Below are 17,815 nucleotides of genomic sequence, written 5' to 3'. Positions count from 1 at the left end.
TGGATTCTGATTCTGGTTATACTCGTAATCGTAATGGGGTCAGGGTCACGTACGGCCAATCAATTGGATGCGGACTCGCTTTCTTTTGGCCAATTTAAACAATAAAATAGTTAGTTAGTTAGCTTTATTGGCCAAATGCTTGTAGAGAGTAGATAAATATTCAATTGAAAATCCTTATTGAGTTTTTTAGGCTTTTTTCAAGGTATACATAAAGATATATTTTTGTGATTTTTTGTTGCTATCATATTTTGTTCGACTTTTACTTTGGTTTGGTCCAAATGGATATTGAAACTTTAACAAATTGGTTCTCTTGGGTTTTTTGTTATCTCTTTTGTTTTGTTTTTAACGAATTTTTATGTATGTAAGTTATTATAAACATTTTCTAGAAGATTTTTGGAATGTTTTTAACTGTATTTGAAATGTTCCTATTTTTATTGTTTTTACGTTAGACATTTATGAGCTGAATCTAAAAGAGTTCACACGTTTATATATATTTTTGTATTGTATATCAAATAAATTGGAAATCAGTCCTAAATTATGGATATGAAAAGGTTCGACTTCCTTCGACCTGTGACTATATTTATGCATTGGAACGTTTTTAACTAGATTCCCCTTTGTTCAATATTCAAAAAATATCCAGAACAAAGCTCCCACTAATACATATACAAACACATAAATGCGTATGCATGTTGTATTGTTCGCAAACTGAATTTTTATGTTTATGTTTTAATGCACAATCGATACGCAAAAATATATGTACACAATAAAAGCATTGCCAGGCGGAATGTGGGTGTGGCCATAAAATCGAGCAACAAGACAATGAAAGAGGAAAATGAAGACAGACTAAAATTCCGCTGAGCCACATGTGTGATGTTCTGTCTGTTGCTTTGGCTCTGTCTGTCTCTGTCCCTTTTGTCTTCTGTTTGTGGTGCGTGCCGGGGCAATAAAATCTAATTTGATGCAGGCTCCTGCCATCCACCCCAAACACACAGACGCACACACTTCAACTCCCACACAAACACACATCAGAAGAGGGGAAAAAGTGTCGGATTTTATTCCATGACTCGTTTGAAACACAAACGAAAGGAGCAGAGCAGAAAAAGTTGCATAGTTTTAGGCTGCAGAACAAAAAGCCACAAAATGCTGTCGGGACGGAAGTGGTTACAACTCCCTGAATGGCAAGGGGAGGCAAACCAGCCAGCAACCCTTCCAACCACTAACCCCAACCAACTCTCTTCACCACAGAGCCGTTTAAGCGGGCGGCTTAGCGGCCCCAAAAGGCGTAGATAAAAGGCGGCAACAACATAACATGCAATAAAAATGTGCAAAAAGGCGTCGGCAGCCCTGAGTACCCAGAGGACTACTCGTCCTCTTTGGCCTTCTCCCAGCTGTCTGCTGGCTGCCAAGGCATCGCTTAGCTCTTCCTGTCGAGTGTGTGTGAGTGTGTGTGTACGAGATGTTAATTAGGTTTTGACTGTGCGGCCGTGAATGGGTATAGGTGAGGGTGTGGGTGCGGGGAAACTTAATTTGGCTGCGTTAAGCTGACCTTTGGCTATGGGGGGCCTCTCGACTTGACCCGCTTTGCATAGAGCGGCGCCAAGGTTCGAGCCCACCATAAATTTGAAACGACAAGGACATTAGACAACGCTTTTTGTTTTTTTTTTTGCTGTTTCAGCTATGCAAAACAGGCAAATCAATTGTCGCGTCGCCTGCCACTGACAGGAGACCAGTGCTGGGGCGGGGACGAGCCGCAGGGGACGGCCAACAAATTGCGATTGCATGTGGCGGCTTTTTGGCGGATTTTAAACATGTCTGCTTTGGTTTGTGCGCAGGGCTTAACACTGCTACCGAATCATTTCAGGCAAAAGTCGATCGATGCTTCTCATTAAATATAAAATCATAAGCGCCGCAGGACAGGCCCCAGAGCACACATAAATCAAAAACGTTTATTGATGTCTGCGCCCCCACAGCTGCGTATACTTGATGACTTAAAAGGACAGTCCATGAAATGGATGGGTGGATGGGGATGGGCAAGATGGAAGGCCGCCAGCAGAGTGTAAGTATACATACAAGTGACATCATTTCTTGGGACAACATTAAACGAAATACATTAACTAATATGCAAATGGGTAGAAAGGAGCGACACCATCGAAATGGAGACGCTGCCCCATCAATTATGAGGCGTGACCATAAACAGAAATACTTATTGTTACGGCAACACAAAGCTCGAAGGGGGAAACACACTTATGTATGTATATGCAAATGTCTAGTCACACTATCCGGTGTTCTGTGGTCGCTGTTCCGTGTTCGGGTATTCGGCGTTTCGGTTATTCGGCATTTCAGTATTCGCCATGGACTATGAACCTGCTCAATATTTGCGGCCAAAGCTTGGCGTGCCCGGATTGAGCACGCGACAATAATGCGAGCTGGTCACGCAATACGGATTCTCCCCATCGTCATCCTGGTGCTGGAGCTGCTGGTGGTGGTGCTGCTGCTGTTGCTGTTGTTGTTGCCTGCGGCGCATTGATAACGGTCATTGGCGCTGCTGGGCGTTGTTGATGTACTCGTTGTGCTTTAGCACCTGGAAAACAAAACGAAAATGCAGATTTAAGCAGAGCTTTTCGCGGCGACTGGTCTCCAGTCGATTGCCCCCTTACCAGGTCGGCCACAATGGGCTCCTCGATCTCCAGGCCCTGCAGCGTTTGCTCGCGGCTCAAATGCAGCTCGTAGGAATCTGTGGGCGTGACAAAGACCACGCGATGTTTGCGTGTCTGCAGTATATTGGCAATGACCAGCTGTCCAGGCGGTGGAAGGTTGGGCGGTGAGAGGTGAGAGGTGAGAGGAGAGAGGAGGTGAGGTGAGAGCTTGCCATCCGCTACTGATTGACTCCGGTTTGACTCACCTTATGCTTGTATTTGTTGAGGCTGTCACGTGCCTTGACAATCAATAGACTCTCGTCCGTTTCCAGCTTAAAGGACACCACGAACGCGTGCGGCACCCAGAGGCTGGCCAGTGGGGCAAGCATTTTTGGCACCAGCTGCAGCGAAATCGTCGGCGCTCCATCGCCCGATTGCATTTTGTGGGTGGGCTGCAACACAACACGGAATGGCAGTGGATTGTTAGTGTTTCAATTCAAGATATGCCTGCCAGGTCCTGCCCGGCCCACGCTGCGTATGCGCGACGTGATGGGGGAGCTGCCACGTAGATTGGTTTTCTGGTTGCCACTCCGCAAAAGCCACAAATGGAAAGGACACACACACACTAGCACTCTGGCACACAGATACAGAATGCGGCAGACGCATACACAAGTAGCCGCCACCCAGGACAGGCAGTAAAATGTCCTTGCAAAACAAACAGACGGCCAGAGGGACAGGCTGTCGACTGTCGACTGACGATGAAATAAAAGGCCAGGGTTGCCGCTGTGGCCCCGCCACGTGGCATATGAATTACAACTAATTGAAAGCATAACTCAGCCGTAATGAGCTAACGGCAACGCCTCGCTGCACATCCGTCGCTCGCCGCCCCCCAAGGCTCTCCTTAAAGCCCTTTAAAACACGAGAATTGCACATACGCCAGCGACTTGTTGAGCGCCCTCCACAGTTCTGTTTATTCTCATTAACTGAGCAGCGCCGTAAGCGGCGCTAAGCTCCTGACCAGTCCTCTCCTTCGACGTACACAAAAGGCAGTCAGGCAGGAATACACGGACAGACAGTCGGCTGGACAAACGGATGAACAGGCGGCCAGGACAGACGGAGGGGGGCGACATGCCTAAGTAGCCGGGGACATTGTGCGAAGAGAAATGAAAAATGTAGCTCAAGGCATTAAGCCGACAACCAAAACCGAAAGCGAAGAAGGAGAAGGCAGGCGAAAGACAAAAGCAACAGTGAGAAATGCACAGGAAGAGAGAGGAAGCGAGTGGGGCGACGGCATTGACAATTGTGGGGCTCGGGCTTGGGCTTGGGCTAGGGCTGGGGCTCTGCTGCCTGATTAGAACTTTAAGCTTTTGAGCAAAAAAAGAAAATGTTGTGGCTCCTGCACTCGGTGGGAACTGCTAGCAGCTGTTGACATTGAATTTACCCTGCCAACTGTCTCTCTCTCTCTCTCTCTCTTTCTCTCTCTTGCAACTATACATAAACTTGTGTTCGTGTTGGTGTACGTGTTCGTGTCCCTGCTGTCTGTGTGTGCGTGCGTTCATGCATGGCTCTCTCTTGTAAAATCTTTTGATTTGATTTGCGGATTTCGGCACGTCGCCGCTTTAGTCCTGTTTCCGCTTGCCTTCTCCGCTTTTAGTTTACTCTTTTAATTTGTTGTTTGCTTTTACTTATTACAATTTACTTAGGATCCACTTCTGCCGCATGGCCTTCCTCCCAAAGAAAGTTAATTCAAATTCAAAGTTGCCCTCCTCGTCGCTGCGTTTGCATAAATTTACAAAGGGCTTTGCGTAGAGAGCGCGTGTACTGCCGCCTGTCCTGATGATGTGATTGTGAAATTGAATTTTTAGTATCCTCTTGCACAGACAGACTACTGTGGTGCTTGTAAGCGGCAAGAACTTTCAAGAGTGCCTCGGAAACGTGTCCGAACAGTGGTCGACCTTGGTTCGGGATTGCAGCAGGATCTTGGGGAATAAGTTTTCAATTTAACAACAAACTAATGATGAGGCAAGCAAGCGCACAGGGATTGCCTTGAAACACTTCAATAAGCACTTGCAGCTTGAACTTTTATTTATGTCGGTGATTATGCAAATCCCAAATCGATTTGCAGGCAAGAATCAGCTCCGAACTCTTAAGTAGAATCTGTGTACCGAAAATGCACACCAACATGTGTTCGAATGCTGCACTTCAACAGGCCATTCTCGTGTCTGTGACGGCGATGGGTGGAGCAGATGGCCTTAAGGATGCCGATGGCACAAGCCACACGCTGACTTGGGAGTGTGGAACAATTTAATCAAGTGAACGGACGATTTGTGGCTAACACCCCACGACCACCAACGACCACGACCGCAGCGGGAGGCGGGCAGAGGGGTTCGGAATATCTTTGGAATGGAGGCGACAGGAAATGCACGAACTGAGCGGAAACATAGCGTAGGAAATGCCACGACGACGACGACGACGATGCCTGTGGAAGCGGCAAGTGGAAAACTTTCGTGTTTACCCCCCAAAGCATCTATCACGTTCGGTGCACATACATTTGTACTCACAGACACATAGGTAGTGTGTCTGTGTCTGTGGTCTGGTGGCATGCAAATGTAGAGAGACAGGCGACGAGGCAGCCTGGCAAACCCATTCACACCCCACCAAACGGACATTTGATGCACTTGAAAGCCTTTTGCTGCTGCTGCTGCTGCTCTTGGTCCTGCACCAACAAGTCAGCTGTCAGAGTGTGAGGCTTAGCGTGGGATCCGACATGCAAACACACCCACCAATCCCCTACTGTGAGTGGGAGGAACTTTGGGTGAATGAAAGCGAAAACTTGGGTGCCAGAGAGAAATCCGCGTGGGTGGACCTCGACTTGAACAACGGACAACGGATTCAGGTAAAGTGTAGAGAAGAAACATGGTAACAAGGAGAATTATGCAAATCAAATTATATGATGACAATGTTAAGGCTGCTGGCGAACAAGGTCACCGCCACCGCCAACCCCGTGAGTGACTCTGGCAGGCGGCTGTGATAAGGAGCAGGAGACAGGAGCAGACGTGCTCCTAGTTGTTGACTTGGTGCTCGCTCCTCCTTCCCCACTGCTGCCGACAGGAAGCCCAGTCTAACGTCAATAATGTGAAGAGGAAATGTGTCAAAGGCAGGATGGTGACTGGTACTGCGGCTGGTACTTGGCACTGGGACACCCGAGATGGAGTGCGCACAAGGGCAACGCAATCAGAATCAGAATCAGCTTTGGAAATCGATAAAAACCCATTTCCAGGCAACTAGCGACGATGAGCAGGAGTGTAGGTGGAGGTGGAGGTGTGGCCTGAAGCCCCGCCACAGTCCCCCCCATCATCGATGACGAGTGCAATCAATTACAAGATTTCCCACATGGCCGCCTCGCTGCCAGCTCTCCCAGCTTACCATCATGTCCTCGGGTATGTAGAAATCGGATACGGCTGCCGCCAAGTAGAGGACGGCACGTTCCTCGAACGCAGCCAGGCACTCGCAGGCGGCCCTCAACAGCCACATGTAGTCGACGACGCTGGTGAAGTTCACATACAAAATCATTTGGGTCTCCCTGGCAATCTTGTACTTGGCCAGCACCGGAGCAAACACATCCACCGAGTCCGGCTTGATGGCTATCGTCGAACTCTGGCTGTTCTCCGCTATGTCCAGCATATCGAAGAACTGCTGCCCCGTGAAGTGGCGCGTAAAGGGCTCCAGCGATTTGTGGCGATGCATAAAGATGACGGCATAGTCATGGTCCAGAAAGTATTCCGCCGAGGCAGAGCCTCTGGTGCCGGCACTAAAGTTATCCACAAAGCGAACAGTGTTGTGCTCCAAAGGTACTGTAGTTCCACCAGACTGCAATGGAGAGATGACAGATAGTTGGGGTTAATTTTGGTTTGATTTAGATTGGGGTTCGAGGAATTGGTAAGGGAATTTGCTGTGCTTTAACTGCAATCAAATGTTGAAGGCCAAAGCAGAATTTTCGCTGGAAAGATTTTACTTCTCTTTGCACATCTCTTCTCTGCGGCAAACTCTTTTCTATCTACGCATTTTCTCTGCTGTCTGAAATCCAATATCTGTCATATCCAATGTCTCTCATCTGTTGGTTAAGCTGAAGGAAACCTTTCAGACCAACTCGCATTAGAAAAGCTTAACCGTTGCCGTTGCTGTTGCCACCCCAGAGGTCATGTCGGGGGCTTAACCCCACTAATTAATGTGGACTTGAACACTGACTGACGGGGGGAGAGAGGATGAGAAGTAGGGACTGGGGGCCTGCGGCCACTCACCGTGACGAGGACAATGCGATTTTGGATCTTGTTGTGGCGCTCGCAGAACTCTTTCAGCAGCGAGCGATTGTCCTCAAAGTCTGCGGGCGGCAGATGTGTGTTGTAAAAGTCCTCCCAGTGCGTCATTTTTGTTTTGTTATTTGTTTGCTGCTGTGTTTTCCCTTCCCTTTGCCCTTTACCCCTTGCCCCTTGCTTTTCTTAGTCAAGTTTATCCGCTGTTAATTGGCCGCGCTTGTTCTGGGTCGGAAGGAAGCGCACGGGAAAACGGGAAGCTCGACAAAATAACGGACAATTTTGCAGCCGGAAACTATGCACTGTTTTCAGATTTTAATTAATAATAAACAGCGTGGCACCGCGTCACGTCGCGTAAACGGGGGGCAACAAGCGGCAACTTTTGGACGCAACGAACTCAAAATTAAAGCAAAAATTAATTAGATTCGCTTTAAGCCACGCAAATAAATTAATTCCAGCACACACACTGCACGCTCTTGTACTATTTTAATTGATTCATTTGCACTTTAAACGGCTGGCGAACAGAGGGGCGCTACGGCGAAGGTGACACGTTGGGGCATGGCATTCACACTGGGCTTCTTATCAATGAAATTGTCGGACATATGCGCGCAATGCAAAGACGAACTAACGAACGAACGAACGAAAAGCTTCTCTCCGGCTAACAAGCTGACGCTGCGCTGCGCTGCGGTGTTGCTGTTGTTTCCTTGTCCGCGGCCCGAGAAAGATTGGATTGACGCGGCGAGTTCCGTGAGATTCGGCGAACGGCGAGCGAGGACGAACTGGATGCGGACAGGCGCACTTGAACTCGGCAGAATCCCGGAGTGTGTGTTTTACGTATTCGTTGGCCAGGCCCGAAGACTTTAGCCAGGTTCAAAGTGCAAAAAAATCACAAGAAACCCAGCGGAACAGCTGATGCCACCAGTGCTGTGCAAGTCACGAACGAGCGGAGGGTGTCTGAACTAGTTCACGAAATGATCCAAACTTGTTGCTTGCATGAAATGTTTTGGCTGCCCTGGCATATTTATTATGTATGCAAGAATTTTAAGTTACCACCAAATTAACTATTTGTATAAATATTCAAGGAAAAGCCATATTCTGCCACACAAATTGCAGCTGTGTGAACTAGTTCCTGAACCGACATGAAGTTGGCTGCACTGCTCAGTGTTGTAGAACACCATTCAGCGCGACCCGCTTAAATTCAAATTCAAAATAAGATATTTGGCTTACATTCGTTTGAATGCAATACCTAGACAGCATTCAAATCGTTGGTTTATTACGAAATACAAGTAGTACAAGTTACAAAAGTACAAAAGAATCTCTATAACAATATATCACAAAAAATCTTACAAGCTAATTGGCTTTGTCAACTGCTGCAGAGTGCAGGGGAAGGAGGGAAGGGAGGCCAAAGCGACCTTTGGTACGTACTGTACTGGCGATTGAGAGTGTGCGATGCGGTTAATTGGGTAAGTGGAATGCATTACAAGTCGCACTCTCAGGCAGGTGAATGTAATTGCGATGGAGAATGGGAATATGAAGGGAAACGGACCGCAATTTATGGCATTCATTAGACAATTTCGCTCACTTGCAGGCCAGCGGCTGCACTTGCTCAGTGCACAGTTTAAATTGAACTTAAGCCTAGTAATGTCCGTCTGTCAGCCCACACACACACACTCAGGCGGAAGCAACCAACAGGCAAACGGACTACGCACGCGTCGTAGCCGGCGTTGTGGTCGGTGCATACACATGATAATCGACATCGTCAATGCCCTCGCCATCCTCCTCCAGATCGCGATTAACCAGCCGCTCCCGCATGCCGTAGCGTTGCCTGTGGGTCGGGGGACAAATGAGAAATTAGCACTGTCCAAAGAAATTAGCATAATTATGACTTACTCCAGATGCGAACGCCATATGACGAGGCCGGCGTACAGGCAGATCGATACCAAGGCCAAGACCACGGCAATGATGCCCAGCAGCATGTGACTCTCGCTGATGGCATCGGCCTCCACGTCCACGGGCTGCATCTCAATGTTCTCCGCGGTGAATGTCTCCGTGTCCGATGCTAGGATGCCGTGACCCTTGAAGCGTTCCTCCAGCTCCTCGCTGGCCGCCGACTGACTTTCTTCCTCTGCATCGCCCGACTCGAGTATCTCCACATCGTACTTGTAGTTGCGCGCCAGCACCAGATTGGTGGCCGAGTTCAGCTGGTCCTCGTCGCGATGGGGAAACGCGTTCGGCGTCAGCTCCGACGAGCCCGAGTCCGCATCCGAGTCGACATACTGCAACGGAAATATAAATTGTGGAAATGTCAGGAACAACCGCTTAAGCGGGGGCTGGGGGCTGGGGCATTCAACAAATAAGCGACCCAGCCGCATGTCATCGATGCGGCTCTTGTTGTCTTGCCTTTTGCGTAATTGATTTTCACGAGGCACGTGATTCTATGCCAAGTTTCTAAGTGGATGTGGGTGTGGGTGTGTGTGTCTGTCTAGCTGTGGGGGCGTGCACTTTAAAATATTTTGAGATCATCTCTCTACAATTTGGCACAATAGTTTTGCCAGGAAATCGGGGCTTGCCGCTGACTCAGCAGCTGCAAAAATTCAGGAAGCCAAATACTTTGCCGCTTATTAATCATCATTTAAGCCAACAAACGCGTCAGAGCGCAATTACTTTGGGGAGAGGGAAAACCGCAGGTGATAAGGGTAGAAAATGGTGGCAGTAAATAATGCCTGCTATCAGAGAGGTCGCATAAAGATTTGTGTGTGGATATCCGCATAAACTGTTTACCATATTCGAGTTCTGAACTCCCTGATCACTTGCAGTCCACTTTGTTGTGCTCTAACCATTTGTTGTATAACTAATTGTGACTTTGCAAATGCCCGACAACAGATCTGTTTTCTAATAATCACTCTCACTGTCTGCCTGTCACTCAAACACACAGATTGCCGACCTTGATGGCCCCGTGGGTCGCTCAGCTGAACTCTGTAATTGGCTGTAATAATTTTTACAACTACGTGACTTGCCTCTGTCCCAGGCACAGGGATCAGGCTTGATCTTTATCTCGTTTTGTGTGATTGTCCGATTTGTTTACAGCTAACGACTTGCCCGACAATGGGCTATAATAACAATTATAATAAAAGGCGGCAGGCACGAGCATCGAGATGGAAGATCAGCGATCTCGAAATTCATAAACTGCTCGAAATGCGGCAACTGGGGAACACCCTGGGGACTGCGGGCAGTGGGGAAAACGGCATTCAAACGTCACAATTTGAGGAATTACCTAGAACTTCAATCGGATTGTGGCTCTGACTCATCCCACTGGCTTTTAGCGACGAAAGGGAGTTACGTTTGTTGTCAATCGTCCAACTTGAGGGCAGTCCAGTTTGATGGAATTTCGTGACTAAGCCAAAGCTGAGAAGCCCCCCATCAGCCATGCGGCTTTTGTATTTAATTTTATGCAAATGTTTCGACCACTGAAAGTTTCATTGCTTTTGGTAGCCAGTCGATGGTACTTTCAGTCTTTTCTGGCCATGCCATGCCATGCACATTGGTGGAGTGCCTTAAAAGGCAATCGGCGCGCGTGTCTGCTTGTGGTTTTGCATTTAATCAAAGTGAAAATAAATAAACAGTTTTGTTAAGAGCGTAAATTTCCGGTTCTGTATAAAAATAAACCAAAAATGCAGCCAGGCACAGAACCCAACGACGATTGGATCGTATTTCATTGGCTTGGGGTCGTTACTTAATGCCTCAGTGCGTCAGTCATGTCGGGGCTCTGCGGCTTTGTCTTACTGTCCCCTGGCCCAGTTATGTTACCCGACTCCTCTCAGGGGGGACTACCACTTAACTTACCTCCTCGCCAGCAGCTCTGACAGATGTTTTATTTCTGGTTGCAGCTCCACTCAAATCACTGAGCTCCGAGTCACTGGTGCTGGCCGGATCCTTTGAGGGTTTGGCATGGGCTAAAAAGAGAAAGCAATTAGCCAGAAAACAGATAATGAGTTCCCGTGAATTATTCGAGTGCAAGTATTTGGTTACAGCTTATCAAGAGTAGTGCCCAGCCGAGCGGAGCTGCCTCTGTTTGTCTTTAGCCTGAAAAGATTTCTGCCCAAGCTCAAATATTTGGGCAAAGATTTCGCCAGCAGCACCTTTTGGGCTGGGTACCATAAAAATCCAGCCATATCCCCAGAACCAAACAGACCCAGACAAACTCAATTTGTTGTTGCTGCCCGGGAGGGGGTTTATCAGTTGACATGCATTTTTTGGCTACGCTTTTTGGCAAACAAAACGAAAGCGTGTTGAGGCTAAGAAAAAACCGGCATGTTGACAGTCAAACGTACATGTACACACACATATGTATGTGTACATATATATATACATATGTATATGTATTAACTGATAGGTTGTATGGCAAACCAGTCCGCGTCGTATCGTCTATACTATATGGCACAAACAATTCAACACATTTCTAATGCCAGTAGCGAAGCGCCTCCAATGCCGATGGCACGCAAAAATACAAATTGAAATTTCAAAAAAGTTCCATTTGAGCCAACACTAGATGGGTACACCTTCGATATCTGACAAGTCTTGCATTTCATTGCATTTGGCATTCATAAGCCGCTGCCCGCCCTGTTTTGATTTCGCGACTGCTACGTGACGACAATGGTGGAGGCCTCCGCCGCCATTCAGGTGGGTAACTTGATCCATTGATCCACTTTTTGACATCTGTCAATGTGCTAAAGCTGCGTAGGAATCGGTTTGCTTATCAGAAAAACCCCACCCCGTGCCTGTGTGTGCACCAATCATGTAATCATTTCATGTCCAAGTGCTGGCGAAATCTTATCAGCCCGGATGGACATTTTGCCAATGCCCTGGCATTAAAAACTCGCCCTGCCTGTCTCTCCCTTGCAACTAGTTGGTGGACCTTGATGAACAATTCATGGGCCTGCATCTGCAGGCGGTCCATAATAAAAACTGATATTTATGTGCTGCAAGCCAGGCTCAGGGGTGCCCGAACCGGACCCCAGTCGCGGCACTTAGCGGCAGACACTTGAGCGGCAAAAGGGTAAGCTGAAGAAACTGTAAAACTGAAAACTGTCTATCCAAGTGGTTGCTGCTCCGGCTCCTCCAGCTGCGCGCGAAACTAGTTTCCAGCTAATGGGCTCCTACTCGAACTCGTATGAGTCGAGCGCACTCGTAAACGTACAAGAATCAATACTGAGAGAGACGCTGCGTGGTTGGTGTGTGTCTGTTTGCTCTGCGGACCATCCATCCATCTATCCATCTATGTATCTTTTGGTGTAGCTTTGTCATTGGTACTTACAGCAATCTGCCAGCAGCAGCACCACCAGCAGAACCACCAGGCTGCAGAGCGTTAAACTTTTGCCTTCACTCATCGCTTTGTTCTTTTTGCCGTAACAGAGATACTCTTTTTTTTATCAATAATTTTCTTATCACTCGCACAAATTCTTACGCGCCACACTCGACCGTTGGATATATTGCGTGGGGTTCGTTTCGTTTTTCACAGCGAGTCGACACTTGTAAATATTATTTTCAAGGCGGCCAAGAGCGCTGTTCGTTTGGAGCGTTAGTTCGCGGCAAGCGTTTCGAGGCGAATCGAACGAAGCGAAAACGATCCACAGCGCCAAAGTTTGCTCAGCCGTCAAAGCTCTTTCGAAGTCGACTGACTCATCCAGCACGATACCATCGGTAGGCAACGATCTGGAAGCGATGCATCGTCCCAAACGGGTTCTGGTTCCACTCGTGAAGTAGTTCCAGCTGGTGAATAAAGACAAAAGGCGGTTAAGTTTAAATAATTAACAGTAAGGGGAAAACAAATATATTCAGTACTTACTCATATATAACATTTCTCTTTTTATTTAATAGGTATCTGTGGCTGGCGAACTCGATAGTGACTGTGGCGCGCTGGATGTAAGAGTCGCAAATGTTAATTTATGGACAGAACAACTTTTAGATCCTGGAAATGGTTACAGGAAACATCAAAGCACTTAACAGAAGATTATATCTACAAATTAGGATTTTAATAGAGCATTTAAAAACCACAAACAAAAACAAATCTTAAAGTGCCTGAAATATAGCAAAATAAATTCAATTTGTTACTTAACATATTTTATGTTTTATTTTCTAGACTTTTCAAGCGGCATTCGTGCCTGTGCAGAGCGCGAGAGCCTGTGTATTTACAAATAGGGGGTCGTCTGTTCTGGGCCTTAAGATACCTAATCAACTCTAAACTCAACAATTTGCCTTAGCAGTCACTAGTCAATATTTGGTATGCCTGATGCATAAATCGTTTTGTGGCCAGACACAAGTGGTGACACGGTGATCCCGCCAAGCCACGCCACGCACCGAACACGGGGCCAAACTCCTGCCACTCATGCCATACACATATCCAGCTTACATGGTAGGTAAAAATATAACAACAAATATGCGTATGGTAAGAGACGGGTATGGGCGGCCGGTGAGGGGCGTAGCCAGCGTAGAACCGCCGAACGTGAACGACGTTGGGTGCGTCCCGCTGGGCCTGCAGGCTGCTGGATCACAGATGGCCATGAAACCGACCAGCAGCTCCAGGCGCCAACGGGACGCACCCGACTCCTAGATGACAAAACTTTCAAAGCAATCGAAAGCGAAAATGTTGTCCTTTGGGTCCAGTTCGTTGAAAGTGTCCGTGGATGTGGTTCAGGGTCAATCAGGTTAATGAGAAACTTAAAACTTCTAAGTGCGAGGGGCTCGAGGGGCGCGCCTAAACGAATTGTTCCGTGCTGTTGGCGGAAATCTCCAGCAGTCGCCAGGCGGCCTTCGGGTTGAGTTCCTCGCGATCGCGGCACAGCACCCACACGTAAGCCACTCGCATCACCTTCTCGGGATCGCCCTCGACCACCTTGCCCTTCTGGTCTCGCACGCACATGATCTGTTGCGCCTGGAACGTGATGATCAGCACGGGGCCCTGGTCCATGACCTTGCCCATGACCAGGTCAATGTTCTCAATGTCCAGGATCTTGGAGTCCAGGTAGAGGCCAGCCTTTTTCGCTTGCGTTATGGGCGTGGCGATGATGTTGTAAGTGCTCTCAAAGCACCAGTCCTTCAGTATCTCCAGGTCGCCGCGAACAATCGCCTCCAGGACGTTGGGAATGATGTCAGTTTCACAATCACGCAGAAAATCCTTCTGGTCGAAGTTGGGATCGATCTTCACCAGCTCGGTCATCGTCTCGGACAGCTCCGTTTTGGAGAAGAGGCCGCCCATCACGTCCGACACTTTTTCGGTTAGCAAGCGGGAGGCACGGATCATGGGATTCTCCGATTCCTCGTACTTTACCTTCCAGTCGAGGACTTTGTTCACGTAGGCGTTGTTGTTCTTAAAGTTCTCCCACGACTGGCTAAACTTGGAGTCCTTGTGCAGCTCCACACCTGAAAGGAACAGCGCTCAATGAATGCTTTCGGTGTGTGATCCGTGCGTGCACTCACCTGTGTCCTCCGTGTTCGGCTCAAAAGTACGAGTACTATCGGCCATGTCCACTTGGACGCGCTTCCGCAGCTGCGCTGGTGGCCGATATACGCGGTTGTCTATGCTCGTCATGTCCATCTCTTTCTTGATGATTCGCGTCGTGTCGGAGATGGCTTGGAAGGCACCCGACTGGCCCAGCTTGCCGCTGGTATCCGAGATCGTATCGCTGACGCCCTTGGCCTTCTTGGACAGCTCCTCGGAGACCTTTTTGGCCAGATCCGACTTGGAGGCATCATCGATAACGTCGCCCATCTTGTCTTTGAGCGCATCTAGCTGTTCCTTAAGCTTACTCGAAGATTTTTGCGCCTCCGACTCGACAATGTTGAACTTTTGCCGCGCCGACTTCAGAGCATCGGATTCCTCCAGTTTCTGTGCCTCCTCCCGAAACTTGCGGATGTTGTCCTTGATCTCCTTGCTCTTGTCCATCTCGCTTCGCACATTGTCGATGAGTTGCGAGAAAAAGCCGGTCTTGCGTCCAGGCGCGCTATAAAATCGAGGCTGCGGGACCGAAAGTTTCCGAATTAATGGACATTTATTAGGCACTTTGCAAACGGAAGCTCACCTGCGGCTGGTTCTGCAGGTTGTGCGTCGTCTGTTGCCACGTGAAGACGGAGGCTCGCTCCCGCGCAATGGACAAAAATCTGTACTGTAATGAGAGGTGGGTTCACGTTAATCAATTCACCCACTTTAACCTCGAAATGGTCACATGTAAGGTGCCCCATCTGTGTGCCGCTGACTTCGCCGAAAATGTATGAACCTACCATGGTGACGGGTTTGGTTGCTACGAGGATATGTCGCAGGTTATTCGATCAGTGATGATGACGGCCAGGCAGTATCGCGTCAGCGGCCACAAATTTATGTAATTCTATCAATCTATCTATCCACGCAGCCAGTCAGCTGTTTTGGGCGAGCAGGGTTGGCGAGCGACGATATCGATACGTCAGGGCTGGGCAGCGTGTTAAGTGGGCGCGCAATTCGAAATACAGTGTGGTGCCCTACAAACTTGAATATCTTGTATAATGTTATGTTTGTGTCTTTTTTCATTGTTTTGATAAGTCTATCCCTGCCTAGGTGTCATTTTACAATATTGTTTGCTACATTTTTCGAATGCCTGGTAACCCCAGCCAGACAGAATGGAGGGGGAGAGTGAGCTGATAGAACCGTTACTTGAGGAACGTCGCCATCAATTTTTTTCAATGCTTTTGTAGCTGGCGCCAGTAGTCTTCGGGATCAAAGCAAAATACGTTTTTTAGTCGCGCCGATCTGACGCCACGCAAACCTGAGTTGTTTTTGTACAAATAATTGTTATAAGTGAAGAAAGAAGTAGCGCGAATACTTCAAATAATTAGGATTTACTCGGTTTTCGTGAGTGTGAGATTTGGTGCACAGAAAGAGCAAGCAGCGCATCCAATTACGGTAAACACTTGGACTTTGCCATGTTTCGCAGCAGCCTGGAAGGCAACACCAACGCCACAAACGTAAGTTTGGGACGCCATTATCTGTTGCCGCTCTCCTCTTATGGCACCGTCCTTCTGTTTACTGTTGCAGGACAACTATGCGGCGTTCCATAGCAGGGGTGGCCTCAACCTGCTGGGCCTCCAAGACCTGTACTTGGACACGGCATCCACGCTAGGTTCGGGAAGCTCCAGCTTGCCCCCGACGCCCAGCGTCTCGTCGGGCACACTGAGTCCGCCCAGCACACCCCTGACTCCAGAACCCACACAATTCGGTTCTCAGACTCAGTTCCCGCTGCTGACGGACAATGGTAACATGAACTTGGGCAACTTCCACAACGGCAACAACATGCTGCTGCACCAGCACTACCAATACCACCTGATCATCCAGAAGCAGCAGCAACAGTTGGCGCTGGCCAACCATCAGTTGGCGCTGGCCGCATCCGCGGCTGCCGCTGGCGTGAATCATCAGCAAAAGGATGAGATAGCGCGATCGCTGAAAGTATTTGCTCAGCTGACAAGCGCCCCGGCAGGTGAGTACGAGCAGGACAGAAGATCGGTTTGCGAAGGAGGAGAGAAATATAGAGCAAAGGAGAAAAGATGGAACAGATGGAGTACAGTTATTAAGTTTTCGGGTCACTGACCTTGCACAACACTTGTTTGCATCGCCGAAATTTGCTTTTTCCAACACTTGTCGATTTATCAAAACAGACGCAAAAGCCGCCATTTTCATTAAATATATTACCGAATATTGGACAAAATCTGATTCTTATCACAAACAATTTCGCAGACAATGGATCCGGCTCTGTGCAGGATGTTATGCAGGAGTTTGCGAGCAACGGATACGTCAGCGATGATCTCAATTGCTTCGCTTACAGTCCGGCCCCAACGCCGGCCAATCACCTACACCGTAATTTGCCCGCAGCGGGAGGACAAGCCAATCCACCGCAGCCTTTGCCAGCACCAGCCCCACTGTCCGCACGCTGGCTCCACAACTATCGCGAGCAGCTGAACAATGTGTGGCGCTCCATGGCCTACATGCCCTGCATTGGCCAAACCAACGCGGGACTGCAGGCCCAGGCGCAGGCACAGGCAGCAGCTGTTGCCGCCAGCGGTCAAAACAATCTGAACGCCATAGGATTGGGGCTGCCATTGCAACCGGATCACTTCCGACATGGCAACAATCCAAGTAACAACAACAGCAACAAGATGAACAAGCGCTACAAGCCCAAAGAGGTAAGTCTGACTGGTAAAATGGCTGGACCAAGTTCTAATTGAGATACTTTCTTCCGTAAACAGATCAGCCGCCACTGCGTGTTCTGTGAGAACAACAACGAACCGGAGGCGGTGGTCAACAGTCACTCGGTTCGCGACAATTTGAATCGCGTACTGTGCCCCAAGTTGCGCACCTACGTGTGCCCTATATGCGGGGCTTCGGGCGACTCGGCACATACCATTAAGTATTGCCCGAAGAAGCCGATCATAACCATGGAGGATGCCATCAAGGCGGAGTCATTCCGTCTGGCAAAGAGCAGCTACTACAAGCAGCAGATGAAGGTTTAGAAGAAGTCTAGCAGAAACCACAGGGAAACTCTGGCAGTTTCAACTGCGCGTATATAGCGTGATATATATGCGATTTCGGTTCCTGTGCTGGATACTAGATAATAGCGCCTGGCGCGTTCGTTTTTATAATTTTTTTCCAAACTAGTCTGCGACTAAGATTATTTAGTCAGTGACTGATCACTCAAATCAAATCAATTTCAACTTTTTTATCATAAATCAATGTTTTCAAGAGTAAGAAGAATTAATTAAGAATACTCACAACATCGTTATAATTGTTAAATCCTGGTTGCCGATAGAAACATTTCATAATCTGAAATTTGAATAGAACTGGTC

The 17,815-nt window shown here is 48.3% G+C and overlaps 4 protein-coding genes across 5 annotated transcripts; 1 reads left to right on the top strand and 3 right to left on the bottom strand.

The window, feature by feature from the left end:
- Positions 1 to 203: 203 nt before the first annotated feature.
- LOC117897246 (phosphopantothenate--cysteine ligase) lies at positions 204 to 7,874 on the bottom strand. The gene is made up of 5 exons (XM_034805967.1): positions 6,938 to 7,874; positions 6,063 to 6,506; positions 2,903 to 3,088; positions 2,658 to 2,795; positions 204 to 2,581 (listed from the first exon to the last, which is right to left on the bottom strand). The coding sequence occupies exons 1-5, from the start codon at positions 7,061 to 7,063 to the stop codon at positions 2,534 to 2,536; spliced, it is 942 nt and encodes a 313-aa protein (XP_034661858.1). The 5' UTR covers positions 7,064 to 7,874; the 3' UTR covers positions 204 to 2,533.
- Positions 7,875 to 8,166: 292 nt separating this feature from the next.
- LOC117897248 lies at positions 8,167 to 12,561 on the bottom strand. Its single transcript, XM_034805970.1, has 4 exons — positions 12,264 to 12,561; positions 10,793 to 10,902; positions 8,840 to 9,225; positions 8,167 to 8,774 (listed from the first exon to the last, which is right to left on the bottom strand). Exons 1-4 carry the CDS (start codon positions 12,334 to 12,336, stop codon positions 8,651 to 8,653), a joined length of 693 nt encoding a protein of 230 aa, XP_034661861.1. The 5' UTR covers positions 12,337 to 12,561; the 3' UTR covers positions 8,167 to 8,650.
- A 495-nt stretch (positions 12,562 to 13,056) lies between these two features.
- Positions 13,057 to 17,804, bottom strand: LOC117897240 (mitochondrial import inner membrane translocase subunit TIM44). Of its 2 annotated transcripts, none has more exons than XM_034805959.1 (4): positions 17,742 to 17,804; positions 15,028 to 15,111; positions 14,426 to 14,963; positions 13,057 to 14,368 (listed from the first exon to the last, which is right to left on the bottom strand). In XM_034805959.1, exons 1-4 carry the CDS (start codon positions 17,787 to 17,789, stop codon positions 13,704 to 13,706), a joined length of 1,335 nt encoding a protein of 444 aa, XP_034661850.1. In that variant the 5' UTR covers positions 17,790 to 17,804; the 3' UTR covers positions 13,057 to 13,703. The 2 variants fall into 2 exon arrangements, with proteins under 2 accessions (XP_034661850.1, XP_034661851.1); XM_034805960.1 differs by lacking the exon at positions 17,742 to 17,804 and adding an exon at positions 15,227 to 15,498 and having other exon boundaries at positions 13,061 to 14,368.
- Positions 15,664 to 17,722, top strand: LOC117897245 (protein nanos). Its single transcript, XM_034805966.1, has 4 exons — positions 15,664 to 15,943; positions 16,014 to 16,452; positions 16,710 to 17,155; positions 17,219 to 17,722. The coding sequence occupies exons 1-4, from the start codon at positions 15,902 to 15,904 to the stop codon at positions 17,480 to 17,482; spliced, it is 1,191 nt and encodes a 396-aa protein (XP_034661857.1). The 5' UTR covers positions 15,664 to 15,901; the 3' UTR covers positions 17,483 to 17,722.
- Positions 17,805 to 17,815: the final 11 nt, after the last annotated feature.

The sequence above is a fragment of the Drosophila subobscura genome, chromosome O (genome assembly GCF_008121235.1).
Source record: "Drosophila subobscura isolate 14011-0131.10 chromosome O, UCBerk_Dsub_1.0, whole genome shotgun sequence".
Taxonomy (NCBI): domain Eukaryota; kingdom Metazoa; phylum Arthropoda; class Insecta; order Diptera; family Drosophilidae; genus Drosophila; species Drosophila subobscura.
Note: the sequence above shows the minus strand (reverse complement) of the source record. Positions and strands in the feature narration are given on the sequence as shown.

Excerpts from the sequence above, each read along its gene's own strand:
- LOC117897246 (XM_034805967.1), bottom strand. The coding sequence starts at position 7,063 with ATGACGCACTGGGAGGACTTTTACAACACACATCTGCCGCCCGCAGAC. Across the intron at positions 3,089-6,062 it reads ACATACCCGAGGACATGATG|CCCACCCACAAAATGCAATC; the intron begins GTAAGCTGGGAG and ends GTTGTGTTGCAG. Across the intron at positions 2,796-2,902 it reads TCAACAAATACAAGCATAAG|CTGGTCATTGCCAATATACT; the intron begins GTGAGTCAAACC and ends CCGCCTGGACAG.
- LOC117897248 (XM_034805970.1), bottom strand. The coding sequence starts at position 12,336 with ATGAGTGAAGGCAAAAGTTTAACGCTCTGCAGCCTGGTGGTTCTGCTG. Across the intron at positions 10,903-12,263 it reads GCTGCTGCTGGCAGATTGCT|CCCATGCCAAACCCTCAAAG; the intron begins GTAAGTACCAAT and ends TTCTCTTTTTAG. Across the intron at positions 8,775-8,839 it reads ATATGGCGTTCGCATCTGGA|GCAACGCTACGGCATGCGGG; the intron begins GTAAGTCATAAT and ends CCCGACCCACAG.
- LOC117897245 (XM_034805966.1), top strand. The coding sequence starts at position 15,902 with ATGTTTCGCAGCAGCCTGGAAGGCAACACCAACGCCACAAAC. Across the intron at positions 16,453-16,709 it reads GCTGACAAGCGCCCCGGCAG|ACAATGGATCCGGCTCTGTG; the intron begins GTGAGTACGAGC and ends ACAATTTCGCAG. Across the intron at positions 17,156-17,218 it reads AGCGCTACAAGCCCAAAGAG|ATCAGCCGCCACTGCGTGTT; the intron begins GTAAGTCTGACT and ends TTCCGTAAACAG.
- LOC117897240 (XM_034805959.1), bottom strand. The coding sequence starts at position 17,789 with ATGAAATGTTTCTATCGGCAACCAGGATTTAACAATTATAACGATGTT. Across the intron at positions 15,112-17,741 it reads TTAACAATTATAACGATGTT|TACAGATTTTTGTCCATTGC; the intron begins GTGAGTATTCTT and ends CTCTCATTACAG. Across the intron at positions 14,964-15,027 it reads ACCTGCAGAACCAGCCGCAG|CCTCGATTTTATAGCGCGCC; the intron begins GTGAGCTTCCGT and ends TCGGTCCCGCAG.